Below are 24,149 nucleotides of genomic sequence, written 5' to 3'. Positions count from 1 at the left end.
AAATAATATAAATTATGTATATATGTGTAATATTTGATTTGGTATGTTATTCTTATTTATGTATGGAAAGTAATTTGTTAGGCAGTAATTCTTATTTACATATTATTGAGTCACATCACTGTTATATTCAAGTAACACATTTGTTGTATTGTAATTTATTTTATTTTATACGGTCCCGCATTTGGTTCCTGTCTATTGTTTCCGCGGGGCCGATCCACAACGACGCAAATGGGCTTTCAAGGAGTCAACACTCCGTCGCATAAAATATTAAAAGTCGGCATTTACTTCCGAATCAACACCACTCGATAATAAGGAAGCCGTTTTCTCGGTTTGTTTATCCCTCCTGACCTTTGACCCGTCAAACGAGAGTCTCGCGAGAACGAGCCTGCTGGATCCTCGGAACAGGTCCATTGAAAAGTAGCTCGCCAGCAGAAAAAGTGGACTAAGATAAAGGCTGAAAAGCGACTAAACAAGAAAAGAGAAAAAAAACAAGCTAATGTTGTCCATAAATCGTAAAGTTATAATGTTTATTTTTTATTTTTTTTATCAACCTTTATTTATAATATGCAACATACAAGCAAATAAATAATAATAATCTAAACAGAAACAGTACAAAACAGCACCAGGGGGTTGTAAACTCAATAAAGCAATTAAAATAGAATGCAAAATATACAGTCGTGGTCAAAAGTTTACATACACTTGTAAAGAACATAATGTCATGTTTGTCTTGAGTTTCCAATCATTTCTACTACTCTTGTTTTTTTGGTGATAGAGTGATTGGAGCACATACTTGTTGGTCACAAAAAACATTCATGAAGTTTGGTTCTTTTATGAATTTATTATGGGTCTACTGAAAATGTGACCAAATCTGCTGGGTCAAAAGTATACATACAGCAATGTTAATATTTGCTTACATGTCCCTTGGCAAGTTTCACTGCAATAAGGCGCTTTTGGTAGCCATCCACAAGCTTCTGCTTGAATTTTTGACCACTCCTCTTGACAAAATTGGTGCAGTTCAAGCTAAATTTGTTGGTTTTCTAACATAGACTTGTGTCTTCTACACATTTAAGTCAGGACTTTGGGAAGGACATTCTAAAACCTTAATTCTAGCCTGATTTAGCCATTCCTTTACCACTTTTGACGTGTGTTTGGGGTCATTGCCCTGTTGGAACACCCAACTGCGCCCAAGATGATTTTAGGTTGTCCTGAAGAATTTGGAGGTAATCCTCCTTTTTCAATGTCCCATTATTCTCTGTAAAGCACCAGTTCCGTTGGCAGCAAAACAGGCCCAGAGCATAATACTACCACCACCATGCTTTACGGTAGGTGTGGTGTTCCTGAGATTAAAGGCCTCACCTTTTCTCCTCCAAACATATTGCTGGGTATTGTGGCCAAACAGCTCAATTTTTGTTTCATCTGACATCACATGGACAAAGAGAAGACCTTCTGGAGGAAAGTTCTGTGGTCAGATGAAACAAAAATTGAGCTGTTTGGCCACAATACCCAGCAATATGTTTGGAGAAGAAAAGGTGAGGCCTTTAATCCCAGGAACACCATTCCTACCGTCAAGCATGGTGGTGGTAGTATTATGCTCTGGGCCTGTTTTGCTGCCAATGGAACTGGTGCTTTACAGAGAGTAAATGGGACAATGAAAAAAGAGGATTACCTCCAAATTCTAACCAAATATTAACATTGCTGTATGTATACTTTTGACCCAGCAGATTTGGTCACATTTTCAGTAGACCCATAATAAATTCATAAAACAACCAAACTTCATGAATGTTTTTTGTGACCAACAAGTATGTGCTCCAATCACTCTATCACTAAAAATAAGAGTTGTAGAAATGATTGGAAACTCAAGACAGCCATGACATTATGTTCTGTACAAGTGTATGTAAACTTTTGATCGCGACTGTATTTATATATGTAACAAAGTGTAAAGCCATAGGCTTACACATGTTCCGTAAATAATCCAAATTTGGAGCACAGCATCATAGTTTTCACAGCTTTGTGGTTGTTAGAGGTAGAAAGCGTTTTAAAGTAAAGTTGTAATTCTTTTTTAAAGGCACAAAAAACAGGTCGGGTATTGAGAAACGTACATTTATGAATATAAAACTTAGCCAATACTATATAATGAGGTTGCAAAGGTAAAATTCCTTTTACATTTTTTTTTTCAAACCGTGTAAATCCAAATAGCACATCTTTAAAACAAAGCACAAATTTGTCATGAATATTGTCCAGGATGAAACGACAAGATGCCCCGCCATAGTGATCGAGTGCTTTCACAAGTCCAGTCATTTTCAAGATAATCTTATTCACCTCACCATATGAAATATAACTTACTTCACCAAGAATTATTTATGTATTTTTATTGTTATTACTTATTGAGTATATTGTGAATAAATCGAGAACAGGAAGTGAACAAACTAGCAACTGCTATGTAAAGGAAAAAGGGTAGGATTAAATAAGCCCTGCTTCTTCCTACTCCTTTTTCGAACATGTTGAATAGTGAAACATGTTGCAAATAAAACACAAACTCAACTCAACTCAAAACAGGTGGTAAACAGTCTCTGGATGTATGTTACATAAGGCAGTGTTTTTCAACCACTAGTGTTCCGTGAGATACAGTCTGGTGTGCCGTGGGAGATTATCTCATTTCACCTATTTGGGTTAAAAATATTTTTTGCAAACCAGTAATTATAGTCTGCAAATTATGTGTTGTTGTTGAGTGTCGGTGCTGTCTAGAGCTCGGCAGAGTAATACTCTTCCATATCAGTAGGTGGCAGTTGGTAGCTAATTGCTTTGTAGATGTAGGGAACAGGACAGTGGGAGGCAAAGTGCAGGTAAAAAGGTATCTAATGGTTAAACCAAAAATAAACAAAATGTGAGTGCCCCTAGGAAAAGGCATTGAACCTTAGGGAAGGCTATGCAGAACGAAACTAAAACCGAACTGGCTACAAAGTAAACAAAAACAGAATGCTGGATGACAGCAAAGACTTACTGTGGAGCAAAGACGGCGTCCACAATGTACATCCGAACATGACATGACAATCACCAATGTTCCCACAAAGAATGATAGCAAAAATGTAAATAGTCTTGATTGCTAAAACGGCGTGGCGAAGTTGGTAGAGTGGCTGTGCCAGCAATCGGAGGGTTGCTGGCTACTGGGGTTCAATCCCCACCTTCTACCATCCTAGTCACGTCCGTTGTGTCCTTGGGCAAGACACTTCACCCTTGCTCCTGATGGCTGCTGGTTAGCGCCTTGCATGGCAGCTCCCTCCATCAGTGTGTGAATGTGTGTGTGAATGGGTGAATGTGGAAATACTGTCAAAGCGCTTTGAGTACCTTGAAGGTAGAAAAGCGCTATACAAGTATAACCCATTTATCATTTATCATTTAAAATTACAAGAAGGAAGACATGAAACTGCTACAGGAAAATACCAAAAAAAAGAGAAAGCCACCAAAATAGGAGCGCAAGACAAGAACTAAAACACTACACACAGGAAAACAGCAAAAAAGTCCAAATAAATCAGGGTGTGATGTGACAGGTGGTGACAATACACCTACTTTGAGACAAGAGCTATATTGATGCATGCTTGGTTATGGTTTAAAGTCATATCCAACAATTGCGACAACGACTTTTTACTGTCTACTGAGTTTCGTTTTTGAATGATTTCTGCCTGCGGATTTTTTCAACGCAAAAAATGTGCCTTGGCTCAAAAAAGGTTGAAAAACACTGCCATAAGGCGCAGGTAACATCCATGTCCTTCTTGTATGGAACCATCACAGTCTTTACAGGGTAATTAATAACCCTGTATTGTATGAAAGAAAATCTCTTTGACTTTGTCAAAGTTGACACAATTACGGGCAGATGCGTGACATCACTTCCGTCTGCGAAGCCTTGCGTTCACCCGGCAGTAAAAGCACGAAATAAATGCACGATATGAACACGGCGAAGGGAAGTGTGTGTGCGCGCAGTGTGAAACAAATTAGCCCTGAGCTCTTTTTAAAGGCTGCAAATGAGTTTGCTGGCAGCAAAGTTCAGCAAGCAGCCGCCACAGCCAAGTGTGTAATGAGGTGAGAGAGTGAAACACACACTCAGGCAGGGAAAAAAGGGAAAAAATAGTCCTCTTTTTAACACACACACACACACACACACACACACACACACACACACACACACACACACACACACACACACACGCACGGTATTTGAAGTGTTCAAGGCTGTGAAAAGGGGTGATTAAATGTTTTGGCAGCATAAATGAATACAACCAATTCGGAATCGGCGATTAACAATGTGTCTTTCTATTATTTAAAAAAAAAGATTTAGAGCAGATTCTACATTGGTGTAACATATTTAAAATATTTCACTGTACACACACACACACACACACACACACACACACACACACACAACTCCATTTATGTCATGCACACAAACAATGCATTCAATAAGAATAATCGTTCTTTAATTACAGCGCACTAACAAAGGCAGAGGATTTGGGGGCCGTTTTGTGTTTTTTTAAACAGGCTAGAAGTGTCAAAGTGGTTTTCACTGAGGGCCACGTCGCAGTTATGTTTGGCCCCGGAGGGCCGCTTCTAACAGTGAATACTATTATTACACAATTTTTTAAATGCATTTTATTGGTAGATTTTTTTTAAACTAAAATGTAAAAAAAAATATGCTAAGTTGCAATAATTTAACCTCAAAATGTAATGTATTTTACTGTAAATGGAAAAACAGTACTGCTGTTTTATGGTTAAAAAAAAATAAATTAAAAAAAGGCATCTCAGCCATACAGGTCACACTGAGGGTGTCCGTATAAACAACTTTAACACTGTTACAAATATGCGCCACACTGAACCCACACCAAACAAGAATGACAAACACATTTCGGGAGAACATCTGCACCGTAACACAACATAAACACAACAGAACAAATACCCAGAACCCCTTGCAGCACTAACTCTTCCGGGACACTACAATATACACCCCCCGCTACCCCCCAAACCTCGCCACCTCAACCTCCTCATGCTCTCTCAGGGAGAGCATGTCCCAAATTCCAAGCTGCTGTTTTGAGGCGTGTTAAAAAAAATAAAGCACTTTGTGACTTCAATAATAAATATGGCAGTGCCATGTTGGCACTTTTTTCCATAACTTGAGTTGATTTATTTTGGAAAACCTTGTTACATTGTTTAATGCATCCAGCGGGGCATCACAACAAAATTAGGCATAATAATGTGTTAATTCCACGACTGTATATATCGGTATCGGTTGATATCAGAATCTGTAATTAAGACTTGGACAATATCGGAATATCGGATATCGGCAAAAAAGACATTATCGGACATCTCTAATTATGGTGTATTATTTCGTTGGACTGGGGAAAAAAAAAAAAAAAGTAAAGATAGAGCATTTACTCATGAACCACTGTCGCCCAAATCCTGAAATGTGGTGTCATCCTCCCGCATGGGTTTAATCAAACGTTCAGACACGGCTCTGAAATGCGCCTATTTATTCACCAACACGCCATTGTATTGAAAGACACACGCAAAGCAAACACAGGCTGTCAGTCAAACGCGAACACAAAGTGCCTCCAGTCAGGCGGGCGGACATTCAAAATGGCCGACAGTTGGCGGCGTGTGTGTGTGCGCGTGTGTGTGTGTGTGTATGTGTGTGTGTGGTGGGGAACAGAAAAGAGTGTTTGTGTTGACAGAGAATTTGGCAGCGGCCCAGTTAGAGATCCATACAGGCGTCAAATAAAGACCTCGATGAGAGAAGAGGAGGCCCCGGGAACGTTTGCTTTTTTTTTCCACGACGGTGGCCTACGCATGTTGCCATCTTGCCAGTCAGATGCGTCAAACAAGTGCAGCTAAGCCACCTGTATCAAATTTTATCATTTTAATGCATCATACTTTTTTTTTCCTACCTGCATTACATCAAACAAACCAATTTAAACAGTCATGCAGGTAGAGCAAAAACCTCTTAAATGCTTAGTATAATTCCAATTATTGATGTGGTATTAACTTCATTATTTTTTTTTAATTGATATTTATACCTAAATATCAGAGATTTTTTTGCAACTCTCGCAGCTACACTATTTTGCCAAAATTATTTGGCCACCCATCCAAATGATGAGAACCAGGTGCCCTAATCACTTGGCCCGGTGTATAAAATCAAGCACTTAGGCATGGAGACTGTTTCTACAAACATTTGTGGAAAGAATGGGCCGCTCTCAGTGATTTCCAGCGTGGAACTGTCATAGGATGCCACCTGTGCAACAAATCCAGTCGTGAAATTTCCTTGCTTCTAAATATTCCAAAGTCAACTTTATCATAAGAAAAGTGAAGAGTTTGGGAACAACAGCAAGTCAGCCACCAAGTGGTAGGCCACGTAAACTGACAGAGAGGGGTCAGCGGATGCTGAAGCGCATAGTGCAAAGACTTTCTGCACAGTCAGTTGCTACAGAGCTCCAAACTTCATGTTGCTTTGCCTATGTTGATACCTACACTACCGTTCAAAAGTTTGGGGTCACATTGAAATGTCCTTATTTTTGAAGGAAAAGCACTGTACTTTTCAATGAAGATAACTTTAAACTAGTCTTAACTTTAAAGAAATACACTCTATACATTGCTAATGTGCTAAATGACTATTCTAGCTGCAAATGTCTGGTTTTTGGTGCAATATCTACATAGGTGTATAGAGGCCCATTTCCAGCAACTATCACTCCAGTGTTCTAATGGTACAATGTGTTTGCTCATTGGCTCAGAAGGCTAATTGATGATTAGAAAACCCTTGTGCAATCATGTTCACACATCTGAAAATAGTTTAGCTCGTTACAGAAGCTACAAAACTGACCTTCCTTTGAGCAGATTGAGTTTCTGGAGCATCACATTTGTGGGGTCAATTAAACGCTCAAAATCGCCAGAAAAAGAGAACTTTCATCTGAAACTCAACGGTTTATTCTTGTTCTTACAAATGAAGGCTATTCCACAAAATTGTTTGGGTGACCCCAAACTTTTGAACGGTAGTGTATATACTTAAAGTTGTCTAGTATAGTTACCCAATATCATGTCCATTGTCCATACTGCCATACTATTAATATCCTACATTGGGCATTGGCACAGACGTAATCCGTAGAAGCTGTGATCATATTCTTATAAGATTTTAGTAAAAATATAAAGCTTGTTATCATTATAAATGTTACCATGGATTCAAAGTTGTAGAATTCAAACCCTAGTGTTTTAGTTGTGTAATTTTGAGTAATAAAGTGTCATGATCTGTCACGACGGGAGGGTCGCAGCTTACTGCGAGGTTTGTTCTCCCGGGAAGCAATCGGACTATTCCGGAACAAGGCGTGAAGGTAGGAACATATTTAATTATTCAAAACTCAAAAGGGTACAAAAAACAGAAAACAACCTGAAGGCAAGCGTGCCTATCACACGCGGAAGCTAAGGCAAAAACTATAGACATGAAACAACTAACCAAACTATGGCATAGAACAAACAAGACTTACTGTGGCATGAAACAAATAACTAGCAAAAACTTGGAATCGGACATGGAATGAGCAGCATGAATTAAGCATGAAACAAGCATGAAAAGAGCAATGACGCCAGGACGACTAACAGGCTTAAATAATAGTCTCTTGATTAGAGCAGGTGTGTGTCCCGAACACATGAGGCAGGTGAAATTAATAAGTCACCATGGTAACTAAACAAACAAGGGAGCGCAAACAGGAACTAAAAGAGTCCAAACTAACAAAAAAGTACAAAAACATAATCCAGACCACAGATCATGACATAAAGAAACATAAACCATATAGACGTATTGTACCAAATATGTCAGGTTGGTACTAATTACAGTGTATTATTTTGAACAATTCCTTTGAGAACAGGTTCATTTTGCTCGTTTTTTCACTTCAATAACTGGTTGGAGAGCATCCTCCAGTCCACACATGGCAACACGGTCGTAAGACTGATGAGACCAAAGTTTTATTGGCCTGCTGAATTTAATCAACATATAAATAAAGAATACCTGGATTACAACATTACACAGGATGTTTGTTTGTTTTTTGCTTTTACCTGTCAAGGAAACGTAGGTAACGGAATTGATATGAAAACAATAACAAAGGTTATTGATAAGATTTCAGAACCTTTAACATATATCAGCAACCTATCATTTCAAACCGGCAAATTTCCCGATAAAATGATAATAGCAAAAGTCGTATCATTTTATCAGACTGGAGGCAAACACCAGTTTACAAACTACAGACCATACCATGAATTGATTTACGTGGACCCCGACTTAAACAAGTTGAAAAACTTATTCGGGTGTTACCATTTTGTGGTCAATTGTACGGAATATGTACTATACTGTGCAATCTACTAATAAAAGTTTCAATCAATCAATCAATCAAAGACCTGTTTCTCTACTTCCACAATTTTCTAAAAATATTGAAAAGCTGTTTAACAACAGATAGGACAAAGTCATGAGTAAAAATGAAACAGTTTAAAGACAACCAATACGGATACAAAGCCAACATTTCAACGTCAATGGCATTAATCGAAATAATGGAAGAGATCACCAATGCAATAGATAGCAAACAATGTGCTGCTGCAGTGTTTATGGATTTAACAAAAACATTTGACACAATTAATCAAAGCATCTTAATAAACAAATTAGAAAGGTATGGAATCAGAGGGTTGGATAACCATTTTTAACCCACTTTATAATTATTTCAAACGACTACCTCTTGTGTTCCTTGTCTAGCTCTGTCTGGAGGCCTTCAAGGCCAGAGCACCTCCTCGGTCAGCTCGGAGATCAAATCGGAGGATGAGGGCGACGAGAACCTCCTGCAGGACTCCAAGCCTTTGGACACCAAGAAGGAAGACCTCGACAGCAAGGATCTCAAAGGAATTGATAGGTCAAGATCTAGGTAACCTCGCCAACCTTCAGACGTTCGCTTACATCAAAACTCTTACTAGGCTGGTTTCCTAAAGCACCTCATCCCTGAGAAAGCCTTCTCCAGTCTAGAGTCAATCTCAACTGAACTGTCGCCGGGCGTCCTATCTAGTCTTTGAAGCATGAACTGAGCCTTCTCGGATGAGAGGTGAAACATGTTCTAAGACAACTTAGAAGACAGTCCAGTTGCGATGACTTAAACAAGACTTAAACAAGAGGCGCTTGAAGTGGTGAGTGTTTGGGACCCAGCCTCTGGACTTTGATGAAGTGACCAAGTGTGATGAGAAGCAGCTAAATAAACCCCTAACAGAGATTTTTTGCTCAAAAACCACCAGGCAACTCTATTTTTAGACAACAAGGTTGCTGTAATTGATTTGAGTTAGGCAAGTGTGTTTGACTGTTGTCTCCAAACAGAGGTTTCTGGTGGACCAGGAGGTCTTTTACCATCCTGTTTGTCTTGCCATGGTCTTGAACCTGGTTTTAACTGTTTCTCACACAGCAGAGTAGAGCCAACCCGCAAATTGTTCAAAGAAGCGCTGCGTTGCATTTAAGGGCACTGGAAATAAGCACCAAAAGATGTTTGCTACAGAACTATTTTACTGTATTAATTTCCCATCTTGGATGAAGCTCAGCAGCCTCAATTAACTCCTCCAGAAATAAATAAATATTGTGATTTTTTTTTCACCTGGAGGTTGAATGAAATCAGAACCATTTGGAACCCAAACCCAAAGACATGATACTGGCGGTCATGATGATTGAGATGCTTTTGTCACTACTGAATACGTGTTACGGTGTCGACACCGAAACCGAAATTTCCTCCTGAAACGTTCCTGTCCGTCTCCACAATTGGTCACCGTAGCAACAACGATGACGAGGACCTGTCCCCGGAGCAAAAGATGGAGAGGGAGAGGGAAAGGAGGATGGCCAACAATGCGCGGGAACGCCTGCGAGTACGCGACATCAACGAGGCATTCAAGGAACTGGGCAGGATGGTCCAGCTACACCTAAAGAGCGACAAACCGCAAACCAAGTTACTAATCCTTCACCAAGCGGTGGCAGTCATCCTCAGTCTGGAGCAACAAGTCCGAGGTCAGTGTCCTGTCTACTACACTTCAATAAATCAATGATTTATTCATAAATCTGACAGCAACTAAAACTAACCCACTAAGTAGGAGTATAATTCTTCACTTCTGTCATTAGACACATTTAAGGAATAATGCTGGTTATATTTTTATTGCAACTTTTTTATTGAGGGCCACATACAGTATTTTCTGGACCATAGGGTAGCGTGCAAGGACGGGAGTGGAAGAAGTGTCCAAAGATGGCGCTAACTGTTTTAATGACATCCTGACTTTACTTAAATCAATAACGGAGCAGCATCTCCTCATCCGTGGCTCACTTGTGCAACAACAACACCCGAAACGTGTCTCGTGAAAAAACGTCCGACCGTATCCAATAAGAATTCCAGAGGTCAACTGATAGAACCTGAAAACATATCTTTTTAAACCAGCTTACTCAGTTGCCTCCGTGTCACTTCTTATTTGCACTGTTCTTATTATGTATATAGTGTATATTTGTTTTTTAATTGTTTGTCACACGACTTGATTGATCTTTTATCAGTTGTAAGGTGACCATGAGTGCTGAGAAAGGCGCCCATAAATAAAATTAATTATTATTATTAGAGATGTCCGATAATATCGGACTGCCGATATTATCGGCCGATAAATGCTTTAAAATGTAATATCGGAAATTATCGGTATCGGTTTCAAAAAGGCAAATTTATGACTAAAACGCCGATGTACGGAGTGGTACACGGACGTAGAGAGAAGCACAGAGCGCCGATAAACCTTAAAGGCACTGCCTTTGCGTGCCGGCCCAATCACATAATATCTACGGCTTTCCACACACACAAGTGAATGCAAGTCATACTTGGTCAACAGCCATACAGGTCACACTGAGGGTAGCCGTATAAACAACTTTAACACTGTTACAAATATGCGCCACACTGTGAACCCACACCAAACAAGAATGACAAACACATTTCGGGAGAACATCCGCACCGTAACACAACATAAACACAACAGAACAAATAGCCAGAACCCCTTGCAGCACTAACTCTTCCGGGAGGCTACAATATACACCCCTGCCCCCCCCCCAACCCCGCCCACCTCAACCTCCTCATGCTCTCTCAGGGAGAGCATGTCCCAAATTCCAAGCTGCTGTTTTGAGGCATGTTAAAACAAATAATGCACTTTGTGACTTCAATAATAAATATGGCAGTGCCATGTTGGCATTTTTTTCCATAACTTGAGTTGATTTATTTATGGAAACCTTGTTAACTTGTTTAATGCATCCAGCGGGGCATCACAACACAATTAGGCATAATAATGTTGATATCAGAATCGGTAATTAAGATTTGGACAATATCGGATATCGGCAAAAAAGCCATTATCGGACATCTCTAGTTGTACGGTGACCTTGAGTGCAGAGAAAGGCGCCCATAAATAAATAATAAATGAATTATTATTATTATTATTATTAGAACATACAGTGTTGTGGGACATTCAAGAGAGGGCAGCAATGGCATCTTTTGGCAAGATTTTAAATGTATTGGCTTCAGAGTGACTTCTGGACACTGACAGTATTTTATCTGTGTTTTCCAGAGAGAAACTTAAACCCAAAGGCGGCCTGCCTGAAACGCCGCGAGGAGGAGAAGGTCACTGTGTCGTCGGACGGGAACCCCCTCTCACTGGCTGCTGCACACCACGCGGCCATGGGCGACGGGTCCAACCCATTGGGACAAATGTAAAACTCAGCAACACCCCCCCCTCCCCTCCCCCCATTAATGGTCAGAAGATTTCACTTATGAACTAATCTGCTGTTGTACCTTCAAGTCAAGTAATTGTGTCAAATGTCCAGAAACATTTCGACTTCCAACCAATAATCTTAAAAAAAAAGGACAATTTGAGTTACATTATTTGCCTGTGGGCTTTTGACTGGACTCTTTTTGCCGAATTGGTTTTAAAAAGTGTTAGAAAATATAAATTTTGTTAACACACCAAATTAATGAGACCTTTGTGTGGATGCCAGCCACACTGAATGCAGTGCGTTACAGAAAATGAGAACAGACAACAGCCCACACGTCATACTCTCCTTTTAGTTGAATAAACTGGTGTTAGTCAGTTCCTGATCATTAAGTGTGTACAGAGCTGATAATACAACGGCTGGACAAAACAAACCAGACATGAGTTAATTTCAGTCTGGACTTGGTACATTGTAACAACAGATTGGCAGTAAGTGGGATTTTAATGTGTGACTTTGTGTTCTGTCGCTCTTCTTTTTGATTGAGCAGACTTTTGAATGATTTCTGTCCTTCGCTGTACGACACCTGTTTTGTTTTCATTTACAGAAATGTGGTCTCCCAAGAATTGTTAAGATTTAGGTGACCGAACCATCAATGTTTAATACGAGGTGTGTCAGAAAATTCCAAGACTGCTGTCCTGGAAAACATACAACTACAGGTTTTCGCCTAAGAAGTAATCCTTCCAGAACGGGGGTGTCAAACGTACGGACTGAGGGCCGGATCAAGCCCGCAGACAGGTTTTATCCGGCCCGTGAGATGAGTTTGCGAAGTATAAAAATTTGATGAACATTTTGAATGAAAGAAACTGCTGTTCTAAATGTGTCCACTAGGTGTTGCAATAAATCTTTCTATCCGAGCATGACCTCAGAGGGGGCAAGGATAGGAGAATAGACACTGTGTTTGGAAACCACACTGCAAAAACTGAGATCTAAGTAAGATTAAATATCTCAAATAAGGGTGATATTTGCTTATTTTCTGTCTGATAAGATAATTCTTCTCACTAAGCAGATTTTATGTTAGTGTTTTACTTGTTTTAAGGGTTTTGGTCCTAAATGATCTCAGTAAGATATTACAGCTTGTTACTGAGATTTTATGACCTATATTGAGTAAAACATGCTTGAAACTAGAATATCAACTGTTGCAAAGCTGTGTCATCAACACTCACAAGTAGAGATGTCCGATAATATCGGCCTGCCGATATTATCGGCCGATAAATGCTTTAAAATGTAATATCGGAAATTATCGGTATCATTATTTTTATTATCGGTATCGTTTTTGTTTTTTGTTTTTTTAAATCAACATAACAAACACAAGATACACTTACAATTAGTGCACCAACCCAAAAAAACTCCCTCCCCCATTTACACTCATTCACACTCATTCACACAAAAGGGTTGTTTCTTTCTGATATTAATATTCTGGTTCCTAAATTATATATCAATATATATCAATACAGTCTGCAAGGGATACAGTCCGTAAGCACAGATGATTGTGCGTGCTGCTGGTCCACTAATAGTACTAACATTTAACAGTTAATTTTACTCATTTTCATTAATTACTAGTTTCTATGTAACGGTTTTTATATTGTTTTACTTTCTTTTTTATTCAAGAAAATGTTTTTAATTTATTTATCTTATTTTATTTTATTATTTTTTTTAAAAAGGACCTTATCTTCACCATACCTGGTTGTCCAAATTAGGCATAATAATGTGTTAATTCCACGACTGTATATATCCGTATCGGTTGATATCGGTATTGGTAATTAAGAGTTGGACAGTATCGGAATATCGGATATCGGCAAAAAGCCATTATCGGACATCCCTACTCACAAGTATAAAACTACTTTTTTAAAGTAATAATTTCTTACTTCAAGCATGAAAAAAAAAATCATGATGCCGAGCGCATATCATTATGTCAAGATAATGGCACTAGCATTTACTTAATTTAAGAATATTTTTCAACATATTGAGCAAAAAGGTTTCTTTTTTTTTTCTACCAAGAAAAGTGCACTTGTTATTAGTGAGAATATACTTATTTGAAGGTATTTTGGGGTTCATTGAGGTTAGCTAATTTTACTTGTTTTGGAAAGTCTTCACAAGCCAAATATTCTTGTTCTATTGGCAGATAACTTTGCTTAGTTCAAATAAAATACCCCTAATTTTTATTTTATTTTTTCTTATTTTTGAACTCTGACTTTTTGCAGTGCAGGTATTACTTACCCAATCATATGTACATTTCACGTTAAACTTAAGACTGGGGACACATTTTCTGGGCACACATACTGTAAATATGCTAAAAATTATATGTATGCCCTTCTAACTTCACGTCTGATTCATGAAATGAGTCCAAATTCACAAGTTTTGTTGTAGATGATGCTAAGTACGTACAAGATAAACCACATTATGTTAGTACATCAGTTAAGAAAAATGAGTAAATTACATTAGTAACATCCTGTCATTTGATATGATAATATTATTCATTTCATCTCCTGATACATTGAAAATTAACACCAATGGGAGTATTTTAAAACGCTGCCAGACTCAATTCCACCTATATGACTGATGAACATTATCACTCACTAAGTATAAATAACAACAAATGGAGATATAAGACTATTAACCGCAACATGTAAGTGTAAAAACACAAAACATTATGATTTGTACATTTTTAGAAACTGCTTGTTCTATTTTTAAACAAAGAAAACAATCTGAAGTTGTCTTTATTTTTAAGTTATCATGCTATGATTTTACCTGTCTGGTCCACTTGGGAATACATTTTCTTCCAAAGCGCCTGAGCTAAAATGAGTTTGACACCCCTGTTCTAGAGTCGAACGCACTTTTCTAACCTTCATTTACTCCTGGAGGATTCTTTTGGGATTCTTCGCAATTCCATCGTGATGTTTCTTCAAAAAAGGGTCCCCTTGATGACCTCAGGAGCTTGGAAAAGAGGAAAACAATCACAGTAAGCCTGGTCTAGGCTCATATTGAAGCAGCTACAAGTTGTCCTGCCAAAATCAGCGCCTTTTTCCCCGCAGGGTCTCTTGGCAGACGGGCTCTGGCCCTGTGGCAAAAACTTGTGGGTGGGAGAAGATTTCAACCAAGATCAACAGTCCTGGAACTTTTATGACACACCTCGTTTAAGGGCATCTCAAATCTACTGTAGCTATTGATTGGCAGTAGAAAGAAAGAGACTAAAGGCTGCGTTCACGTTTGATATCGTTCACTTAGAGATTAGAGCTTAGAGATCAGCAACTTCCACAAAAAGTACCACAACATTGAAACGTCAAATTGAGTTAACCTGTAAATATTGTAGAGCATGTTGGAATAACCTCAAAATTCCACCCAAAAGCTAAACACCCTTCACTTTTTGTGAGTAGTGATTCATATTGTGCAGCTAAAAGTACCAGTAGAGTTGAAAAATAAGTTGCCTCTATATTGAAGCTATTGTCATATATATCTGATTTATGACACCAAAAGACTTCCAAAGTTTGCGAGTAAATAGATATGATCAAAATAGTATCAACATCACGGAGATGCCTGAGCCATTTTGAGAGTTAACGACGTAGCGACAGATCTCTTCCCCATCAACAACAATGCTAATCAAGCAGACTTTGTGAGGGCCAACAGCTCTTACCGCGGAAGCTAGCTAAGCTACTCGAATCAACCGACTACGAGTGGCACCACTGGCTTATAAGGCGTCGGATGGGTGCTACAAATTGTGAGTTCAAATATTTTATTTCTTTACTTTTTCATGTTTATTAAGTTGTTTTTTTTTACAATTATTTTAATTTTGACAGTACCACATAAGATATGTTTAATACGGGGGTATTGATTTTTAAATGCACCGAAAAATAGTCCGTTTAGTACACTTGTTGAGGTGATTCGATGCCCGTTTCTGAATAGTATTTCTCCAGCCGTGGTCTTGTGGTGACATAAATTACGGTATTTTCAGAGGTATTCATTGAAGTCGGACTAAGTAGGACATGAAGGCCTAGGTGGGAAACGTACGGCCCGACACTGATTTCACTTTTTTGACCAACCCTAAAACGTGAACGCGGCCTCTGGTTTCTAAAGACAAGACTGATCAGCCTTAGTTGAGGTAAATATTGTTTAAGATAAGATGTTTGCCATCAGTCCAATTTATAGTCCGTTGACGATATATCGACCTCCGTGTTCTCATAACACTCACTTATTTTCCTATGTACTCACAGAACTACTATAATATTAGTACCTCTCCAAGTGAGTACACGGTCTTTGAAGAGAAGCTTATTAATTACCATGGGGCTAGTTTTATACGGTTTATTGATTTTTAAATGCATAAAAATAGCCCGTTTAGTACACTTGTTGAGGTGATTCAATGCCCGTTTCTGAATAGTATTTCTCCAGCCGTGGTCTTGTGGTGACATAAATTACGGTATTTTCAGAGGTATTCATTGAAGTCGGACTAAGTAGGACATGAAGGCCTAGGTGGGAAACGTACGGCCCGACACTGATTTCACTTTTTTGACCAACCCTAAAACGTGAACGCGGCCTCTGGTTTCTAAAGACAAGACTCTGATCAGCCTTAGTTGAGGTAAATATTGCTTAAGATAAGATGTTTGCCATCAGTCAGTTGACGATATATCGACCTCCATGTTCTCATAACACTCATTTATTTCCCTATGTACTCACAGAACTACTATAATATTAGTACCTCTCCAAATGAGTACACGGTCTTTGAAGAGAAGCTTATTAATTACCATGGGGCTAGCTTTCCAGTTTGCATTTGTGCCGTCTTAATATTTAGTTCCTTCTCTCTCCAGGTCCAAGGTGCCAGAGTTCATCAAGATGATGAGTGACCACTTCCTCTGACAGCGTTCCCTTGACATCCCAGCAATCAATCAGTGTTGCTTCAGCCAGACCAATCAAGAATTATTGTTTGACCAATCAGCTCCGCCATCGTATCTCTTCTCGTACGTCTCTCTCACCTTCCTCTTCATTTTTGTTCCCTTCTTCGAGAAAACAAACTGCCAATCATCTCCAGCTCGAATTAACTTTGTGGAGACGTTCAATGGCCGAAGTGTCGTTTTTTTGGGGAGATTTTGTCAGGAAGCAATGGGATAAAACTATGGAATCGCCAATCATTCAAGAAAGAATCAACGTACACGACAACAAGCATTCCCTGTTTTAAAGGACATCGGGCTTCTATATAAGGTATATGTAGTACTGTATATGTATATTAAAAGAAGAAAAATGACATGCATACCATACGGGGGAGACAACAAAACATATCAAGTATTAAAACAAGATTTTTTTTAGAGCGACATTGTGCAGCCTCAGCATGTCTCTGACTGAACGGCAATCTAATGCCACACTGTGGATGAAACTGTGCCTGACATCCTCCAGGATGCAAAACAGTCAGACGGATACACAAGGAGAAACAACTCGTAGATTCCCCTCCGGGCCACAAGCCTTTTAGCAAGGCAAATCACAAAGGTCAACAATGTAATGTGTTATAGCCCCTCTCATTTATGTCTATAGATCACAAAATACCATCTGTACTTTGCAAATAGACTGCAAAACTGTACAACTGAAAACTTTGGAGCGCTAACACAAACATATTGAACAGTTCAACCTAATTGGTCTGCGTAGATCAGGGGTGTCAAACATGATCCGGGATGAGTTTGCTAAGTATAAAAATGAGCCGAAATTTTTGAATGAAAGAAACCGCTCTTCTAAATGTGTCCACCAGATGTCGCAATAGCAATTATTTGTATCTTTGTAGATGATGCTACATATGTAAAAAGAAATAAACAACATGATGTTAGTGCACCAGTCGAGGAAAATGAGCAAACTACATAAATATCATCCTGTAATTTGATTTTGATATAATTTTTTTATAGATTGAAAATCAACACCAATGACTGATGAACATTATCACATAATTTATTCAGAAAGTATAAATAACGACAAATAAAGATAGAATACACATTTTTTTAAAAACAACAACGTTATGATTTGTACATTTTCAGATTTTGTTCTATTTTTAAACAAAGAAAACAATCTGAAGTTGTCTTTATTTTTAAGTTATTGTGCCGTGATTTTACCAGTCCGGCCCACTTGGGAGTAGATTTTTCTCCATGTGACCCCCGAACTAAAATGTGTTTGACACCCCTGGCGTAGATCTACTTCCGGGGCAAAAATGGATCAACTGAAGGACTGAAATATTTGAATCACCCGAGGTTCGGAGATAGCAGAAACAAAGAGTCATGCAGCCATTGCAGTCATTTCAACCCAGTTCAGGATTTAAATGAGTTTTTCTCCTTTTGAAATAATGGAAATTCGTTCTAGCAATCAGACGTCATTTAAATACCACCCAGGTAGTGTTCCATATGTTTAATGTAAAGCTGATATACAAACCACGTAGCCGACATTATCAATGATCAATACTGCTTTCAAAGATCGTTTAACTTCTTCAGTTGTATTGTCTGCATTACCACAGTTGAACCTGTTCAAGTCCAAACAGCTAAGTCTAAAGTCTGGAGTATGCTCCTGTCTGATCACTAAACCGTCCGCTACAACACCGTCTATATCCGGTTAAACTTTTGCTGCGTTGAATTCTCTGCCCAAACGCTAGGGGGTTTTCCTGAGAGTGAGATACCACAACTCTTGACTATTTTGCGTCCTGTGTGGTAGTGAACAATAGTGACTGAAACAGCGTTCAATCTGAAAATGCTGCTTTCTCCAGAAGGAAAACTGGAAAGGTTACAGACTGTCCGGGAATTATGTATTCAAAAAGCCGACCAATCACAGCTCTGCAGTGTGCGTCGCAATTGACGCAAGGTTATATTTTTGCAGGTGTACGTCACTCTCAAAAAGGGGGAGGATCAAACCGGCGCCATGATGCTGTAGCACAGGGGTCCCCAAACTACGGCCCGCGGGCATGATACGGCCCATTATCGCCCAAAGTCCTGAGTAAAAAAAACTTTTTTTAATCTGTCCTTTCTAGCCCATCTATCAGTCCATTTTCTACCGATTGTTACTCTCGGGGTCTCCTAGCCACTCCGGAAAATCATATTTGACATAATTACGTACGCACGTAAACACATACACACGCATTAGCTTTAGGTGTTGTTAGCTAATAATAGCAATTTGGATAGCATACGTTAGCTGTCATTGAGTGTATATTCTATCACAGGGGTCCCCAAACTGCTACCAGACACGGCCCACTAGCGTCCAAAATCCAGCCCACGGGTAGTCCCGAGTAAAAATAAAAACATATATATATATATATATACCGGTATATACATATATTGGGGACGGCGTGGCGCAGTTGGGAGAGTGGCCGTGCCAGCAACCTGAGGGTTCCTGGTTTGATCCCCACCTTCTACCAACCTAGTCACGTCCGTTGTGTCCTTGAGCAAGACACTTCACCCTTGCTCCTGATGGGCCGTGGTTAGGGCATTTTTTTTTTAAAATTTTATCTGTCCTTTTTAGCCCATCCATCAATCCATTTCCTACCGCTTGTTACTCTCGGGGTCTCCTAGCCGCTATGGCAAATCATATTTTCTAAATATGCATTTTCCCATCAAAAACGTGTCAGTCAATTAGTGCGCGAGTGAAAAAAAATGCGAAATTATTGGGGAAACGTAAAATAGACTCATAGTGCAGAGTTTTTAAACATCAGTGGATATGACTTTTTTTTGTTCAGTATAAGGAAAATGCAATTATTTTAATCTGCAATGAGACAGATTATATATATATATATACACACATAAGGTCAGGAAAAAATACAGAGGCTATTTTATCCCGACAGGTTTCCCGGCTCTTCAGGGGATTTTAAAATAGCCTCTGTATTTTTTCCTGACCTAACGTATATTCCGCTCTACCCCGGTATTGAGCACTGTATAACGTATAAACCACAGAAACCTTGACTATTAATAGATATATATATATAGCCTGGCCCCTGGTCAATTTTTTTTAACCCAATGCGGCCCCAGGGTCAAAAAGTTTGGGGACCCCTGCTGTAGCATAACCCAGACTTCAACCAACTCAGTCAACCAACTCATCAAGTTCTGCTCCACCGACAATTTCTGTCTAGATAAAATTCAGGACCCAGAGGGGTTATTTTTGTGTAAAATCCGTTCGTTGGTATTGCTGCCGTCATTTGAATAAATTTGTTGTGAGGTCAAAACCAATAAAAACAACGAAGAGTGAGACAAGACATGAAAAGAAAAGAACTGCCCCTCGCCTTCAAACCTTTAAATAGGACCAAGGACTTTGTTCGTGGTAGACTTCTTAGCAGTCCTACAACAAAGAATGCAATCATTTCAATTTTGCCCAAATGGAGGAAAACGATGTCAACAAACTTCAATATGTCAAAAATATTTTGACTATCGCCCGTCCTTACGTCTCTGGCGACAGTAACAAGCAAAAGTGTGTGATGGTTATTTTCGGTTAAGTTGACAACCGCTTATGTTGAGTTAAACGGGTTTCACTGTTTTTTTTCTTCTTCTTTGGGTTATTGTCACTGTCACACAGTTTCAGTACACAAAAAGACAAAAGAAAATGCAAAAAGTCAAGACTGGAAGGCACCACTTTGTCTCATTTCCTTCAATTTTAAGTAATCTTTAAGTTGTTTCATTGCCAAACTGTTCGAGTTTACTCGAGTCAACCTTTTGCATTTAAAATGACTTGTTTGAGGAGTCATTAGGTCAAATATGGGAATACGCAACAATAGGAGTCCCGTCCAATGCCTGATGGAATCACATTGCATTGAATATTAAACAGAGGTCAACCTTCTGGCATTCTGAAATCTTTCTAGAGTTCATACAAAAGCCATCAGTTTTAGGTCCCCAATCTCAGTGCTGTCATTTATGTCGACCCGAGCCTTATGAGCACCAAAACCATCCTCGAGCCTCCTGACACAATGCATCCCTTCCACCAGAGCGCGGTCCCACAGATGCAATTTGAACGTTCACATTTCTACCGACGTGCCTTTTTAGAGTTCATATCATTGGAGTTGCCGGAGGAAGACATTGACCTGGTCTTTTCATAAGATGCAAGCTTAGGGAGACCTGTTATTAGTCGTTAGGTTCTATGCAGTCAGGTTTTTGTACCAGACCTGGTAATTAAAAAAAAAAAAAAAAAAGGTATCAAAACATTCATTTAAAAAAAAGTATTTTTGAGATTTAAAAAAAACCCTAAAAAAAAAATTCAATGTATTTGATGTACTGTATGCTTACGTGTAACTAGAGCGTGTTCTGGCTACAAGCCGTCAGGACAGGCACTTGATTTAGCAAAACAAGCCCTTGTCCTAGTTCTTCCCGTCCCTTGGAAGTCCACCATTCACCCCAAACCCCTCAAGCCCGGTTTTCACGGTGAACAAAAGCGTCTTTTTCTTGTATTATAGCTTATCAGTTTTTTATTAATATTTGATGGGCTTTTTTCCTTGAGCCGATGTAGTCTTCAGTACGTGTGTGGTTGTATGTTGTAAAGCTTTATTTTTGGTTTTCTAAAGGAAAATAATTTTCATGTTCATTTTTTTTATTTGTATGTTCTGGTTTACATGTATATTATAGAAAATGTGATTTAAAAAAAAAAAAAAAAATACAAATAAAAAAATAAAATAAAAATCAACACAATTTGCTACCATTAGTGTTCTCTGAAAAAGGGTCAATTTAAACGGTTAAAATCATACACAATCAACAGAAAGGCACGGAAACTGGAAATTAAATCTATTTGAATAAATCAATCTATATATAAATGTACAAATATATATACGATATATAAGAAAGGTAACATTTTCCTTTTTTATTTTATTTTATTTTCTGTTTTTTTAAGGAGTGTTTGTTTGGGGGGGAATTATTTTTTCCTAAGACTGAACTGTCAGATTCCCGTTGTTATAAAATGATTTTTTGTTGTTGTTGCCATGACGACATCTTACTCTGTTTAATATGGCGCCCTGCACAGGACAAAAAAAAAGGCACCGGCGTCCCAACCACTACTCTCACGGCTCTCCATCATGGCGGCGACACACAGACATTGTAAATTGTATGCAACAAAACAGCAAACTCAACCCATATTTTAAAGCTGGTGTATGTAAAAGTTATATTTTTACATGTCGATGTTGTTATTTGTGTTTTAGAAAAATATGGTCTGGTTTTGTTCGGGCGGTCATTTTGAAAAAAGTGTGTTTAAAAAAAAAAAAGACATATTGAAATTGTTTTGTTTTTTTACCGTAAAATGAGGGATGAAAAGATCAAAAATGATATACAGTATGATATTTGTTCAAATCCCCATGCCTCATTATATTACTATTGTAATTGTATTTTTTCCAGAGAAATGTGTAAATAGTCGAACCATTTTCTGTGAGGTTTCAGTGGGGTGATGATGATGATGATGATGATGATGACGATGAACCTGTTTTGAATAAAATTGTATCTGTCTGGTTACAATAGCCAGTTGCCAACTTTCCATTGTCTCAGTACTCAGTACTGTTGTTCCAGTGGCAGACCATTGGAAAACTACACCAGGCCATGTTAGACTATTTTGAATGAGCAAAAAATAATTGTGCAAATCTAATTAGCCATTAAATTGGCATACTACTATTTTGATTATCCTTTGATATACAGTGTTTGTCACAACAATCCCCAACAAAAACACAGAGTGTGTACTTTAAAATAAAGTTCTCGGAGAACATTTATATACAAAACCAGTGAAGTTGGTACGTTGTGTAAATTGTAAATAAAATCAGAATACAATGATTTGCAAATCCTTTTCAACCTATATTCAATTGAATAGATTGCAAAGACAAGATACTTAATGTTAGAACTGAGAAACTAATAATCATTAACTAAGAATTTAATGGCGGCAAAAAAGTTGGCACAGGGGCATTTTTACCACTGTGTTACATGGCCTTTCCTTTTAACAACACTCAGTTTGTGGTATTTTACGCTTCATAATGCGCCACGCATTTTCAATGGGAGACAGGTCTGGACTACAGGAAGGCCAGTCTAGTAACCGCACTCTTTAACTACAAAGCCACGCTGTTGTAACACGTGCAGAATGTGGCTTGGCATTGTCTTGCTGAAATAAGCAGGGGCGTCCATGAAAAAGACATTGCTTTGGATGGCAACATATGTTGCTCCAAAACCTGTATGTACCTTTCAGCATTGATGGTGCCTTCACAGATGTGTAAGTTACCCATGCCTTGGGCACTTATACACCCCCATACAATCACAGATGCTGGCTTTTGAAATTTGCGCCTATAACTGTCCGGATAGTTCTTTTCCTGTTTAGGAGACGACGTTCACAGTTTCCAAAAACGATTTGAAATGTGGACTCGTCAGACCACAGAACACTTTTACACTTTGCATCAGTCCATCTCAGATGAGCTCGGGCCAAGCCGGCGGCGTTTCTGGGTGTTGTTGATAAATGGCTTTCGCTTTGCGTAGTAGAGTTTTGACTTGCACTTACAGATGTAGCGGCGGACTGTAGTTACTGACAGTGGTTTTCTATTCCTGAGCCCATGTGGTGATATCCACCATACACTGATGTCGGTTTTTGATGCAGTACCGCCTGAGGGATCAAAGGTCACGGGCATATCCGCTTACGTGCAGTGATTTCTCCAGATTCTTTGAACCTTTTGATGATATTACGGACCATAGATGTTGAAATCCCTAAATTCCTTGCAATTGCTCGTTGAGAAATGTTGTTCTTAAACAATTTGCTCCCACATTTGTTCACAAAGTGGTGACCCTCGCCCCATCCTTGTTTGTGAATGACTGAGCATTTCATGGAAGCTGCTTTTATACCCAATCATGGCACCCACCTGTTCCCAATTAGCCTGTTCACCTGTGAGATGTTCCAAATAAGTCTTTGATGAGCATTCCTCAACTTTCTAAGTCTTTTTTGCCACCTGTGCCAGCTTTTTTTAAACATGTTGCAAGCATCAAATACCAAATGAGCTAATATTTGCCAAAAATAACAACGTTTACCAGTTTGAACGTTAAATATCTTGTCTTTGCCGTCTGTTCAATTGAATATAGGTTGAAAAGGATTTGCATATCATTGTATTCTGTTTGTATTTATGATTTACACAACGTGCCAACTTCACTGGTTTTGGGGTTTGTATTTAAATAACAAATAAGCATATACTTTGACTTTATTTCTAAGTCCCTCTGAACACAATTCCCAATAATGTTTTGTAATATAAGTGAAGAAGTTGCCAGCAAACACTCGTATCAGCTATTCCTCCAAAAATATTTCAGAAGGGTTTGTTTTGAGTGTTTGTCAAAAGGAAATGTTGCTTTAAATCGGACCCAAGTTGAACGTTAGGGTT

The 24,149-nt window shown here is 38.7% G+C and overlaps 1 protein-coding gene across 1 annotated transcript in view; it reads left to right on the top strand.

The window, feature by feature from the left end:
* LOC133638621 (transcription factor 12) overlaps window positions 1-23,846 on the top strand; it is a 28,520-nt gene extending 4,674 nt beyond the window's left edge. The window contains exons 3-6 of the mRNA XM_062031412.1: window positions 8,774-8,939; window positions 9,825-10,054; window positions 11,629-11,770; window positions 16,630-23,846. Of these exons, the coding sequence (XP_061887396.1) occupies window positions 8,774-8,939; window positions 9,825-10,054; window positions 11,629-11,770; window positions 16,630-16,678 (587 nt within the window). The 3' untranslated portion in view covers window positions 16,679-23,846. The remainder of the gene's footprint in view (window positions 1-8,773; window positions 8,940-9,824; window positions 10,055-11,628; window positions 11,771-16,629) is intronic.
* Window positions 23,847-24,149: the final 303 nt, after the last annotated feature.

The sequence above is a fragment of the Entelurus aequoreus genome, linkage group LG21 (assembly GCF_033978785.1).
Source record: "Entelurus aequoreus isolate RoL-2023_Sb linkage group LG21, RoL_Eaeq_v1.1, whole genome shotgun sequence".
Classification (NCBI taxonomy): Eukaryota; Metazoa; Chordata; class Actinopteri; order Syngnathiformes; family Syngnathidae; genus Entelurus; species Entelurus aequoreus.
This window is presented reverse-complemented; position numbering and strand designations above follow the sequence as displayed.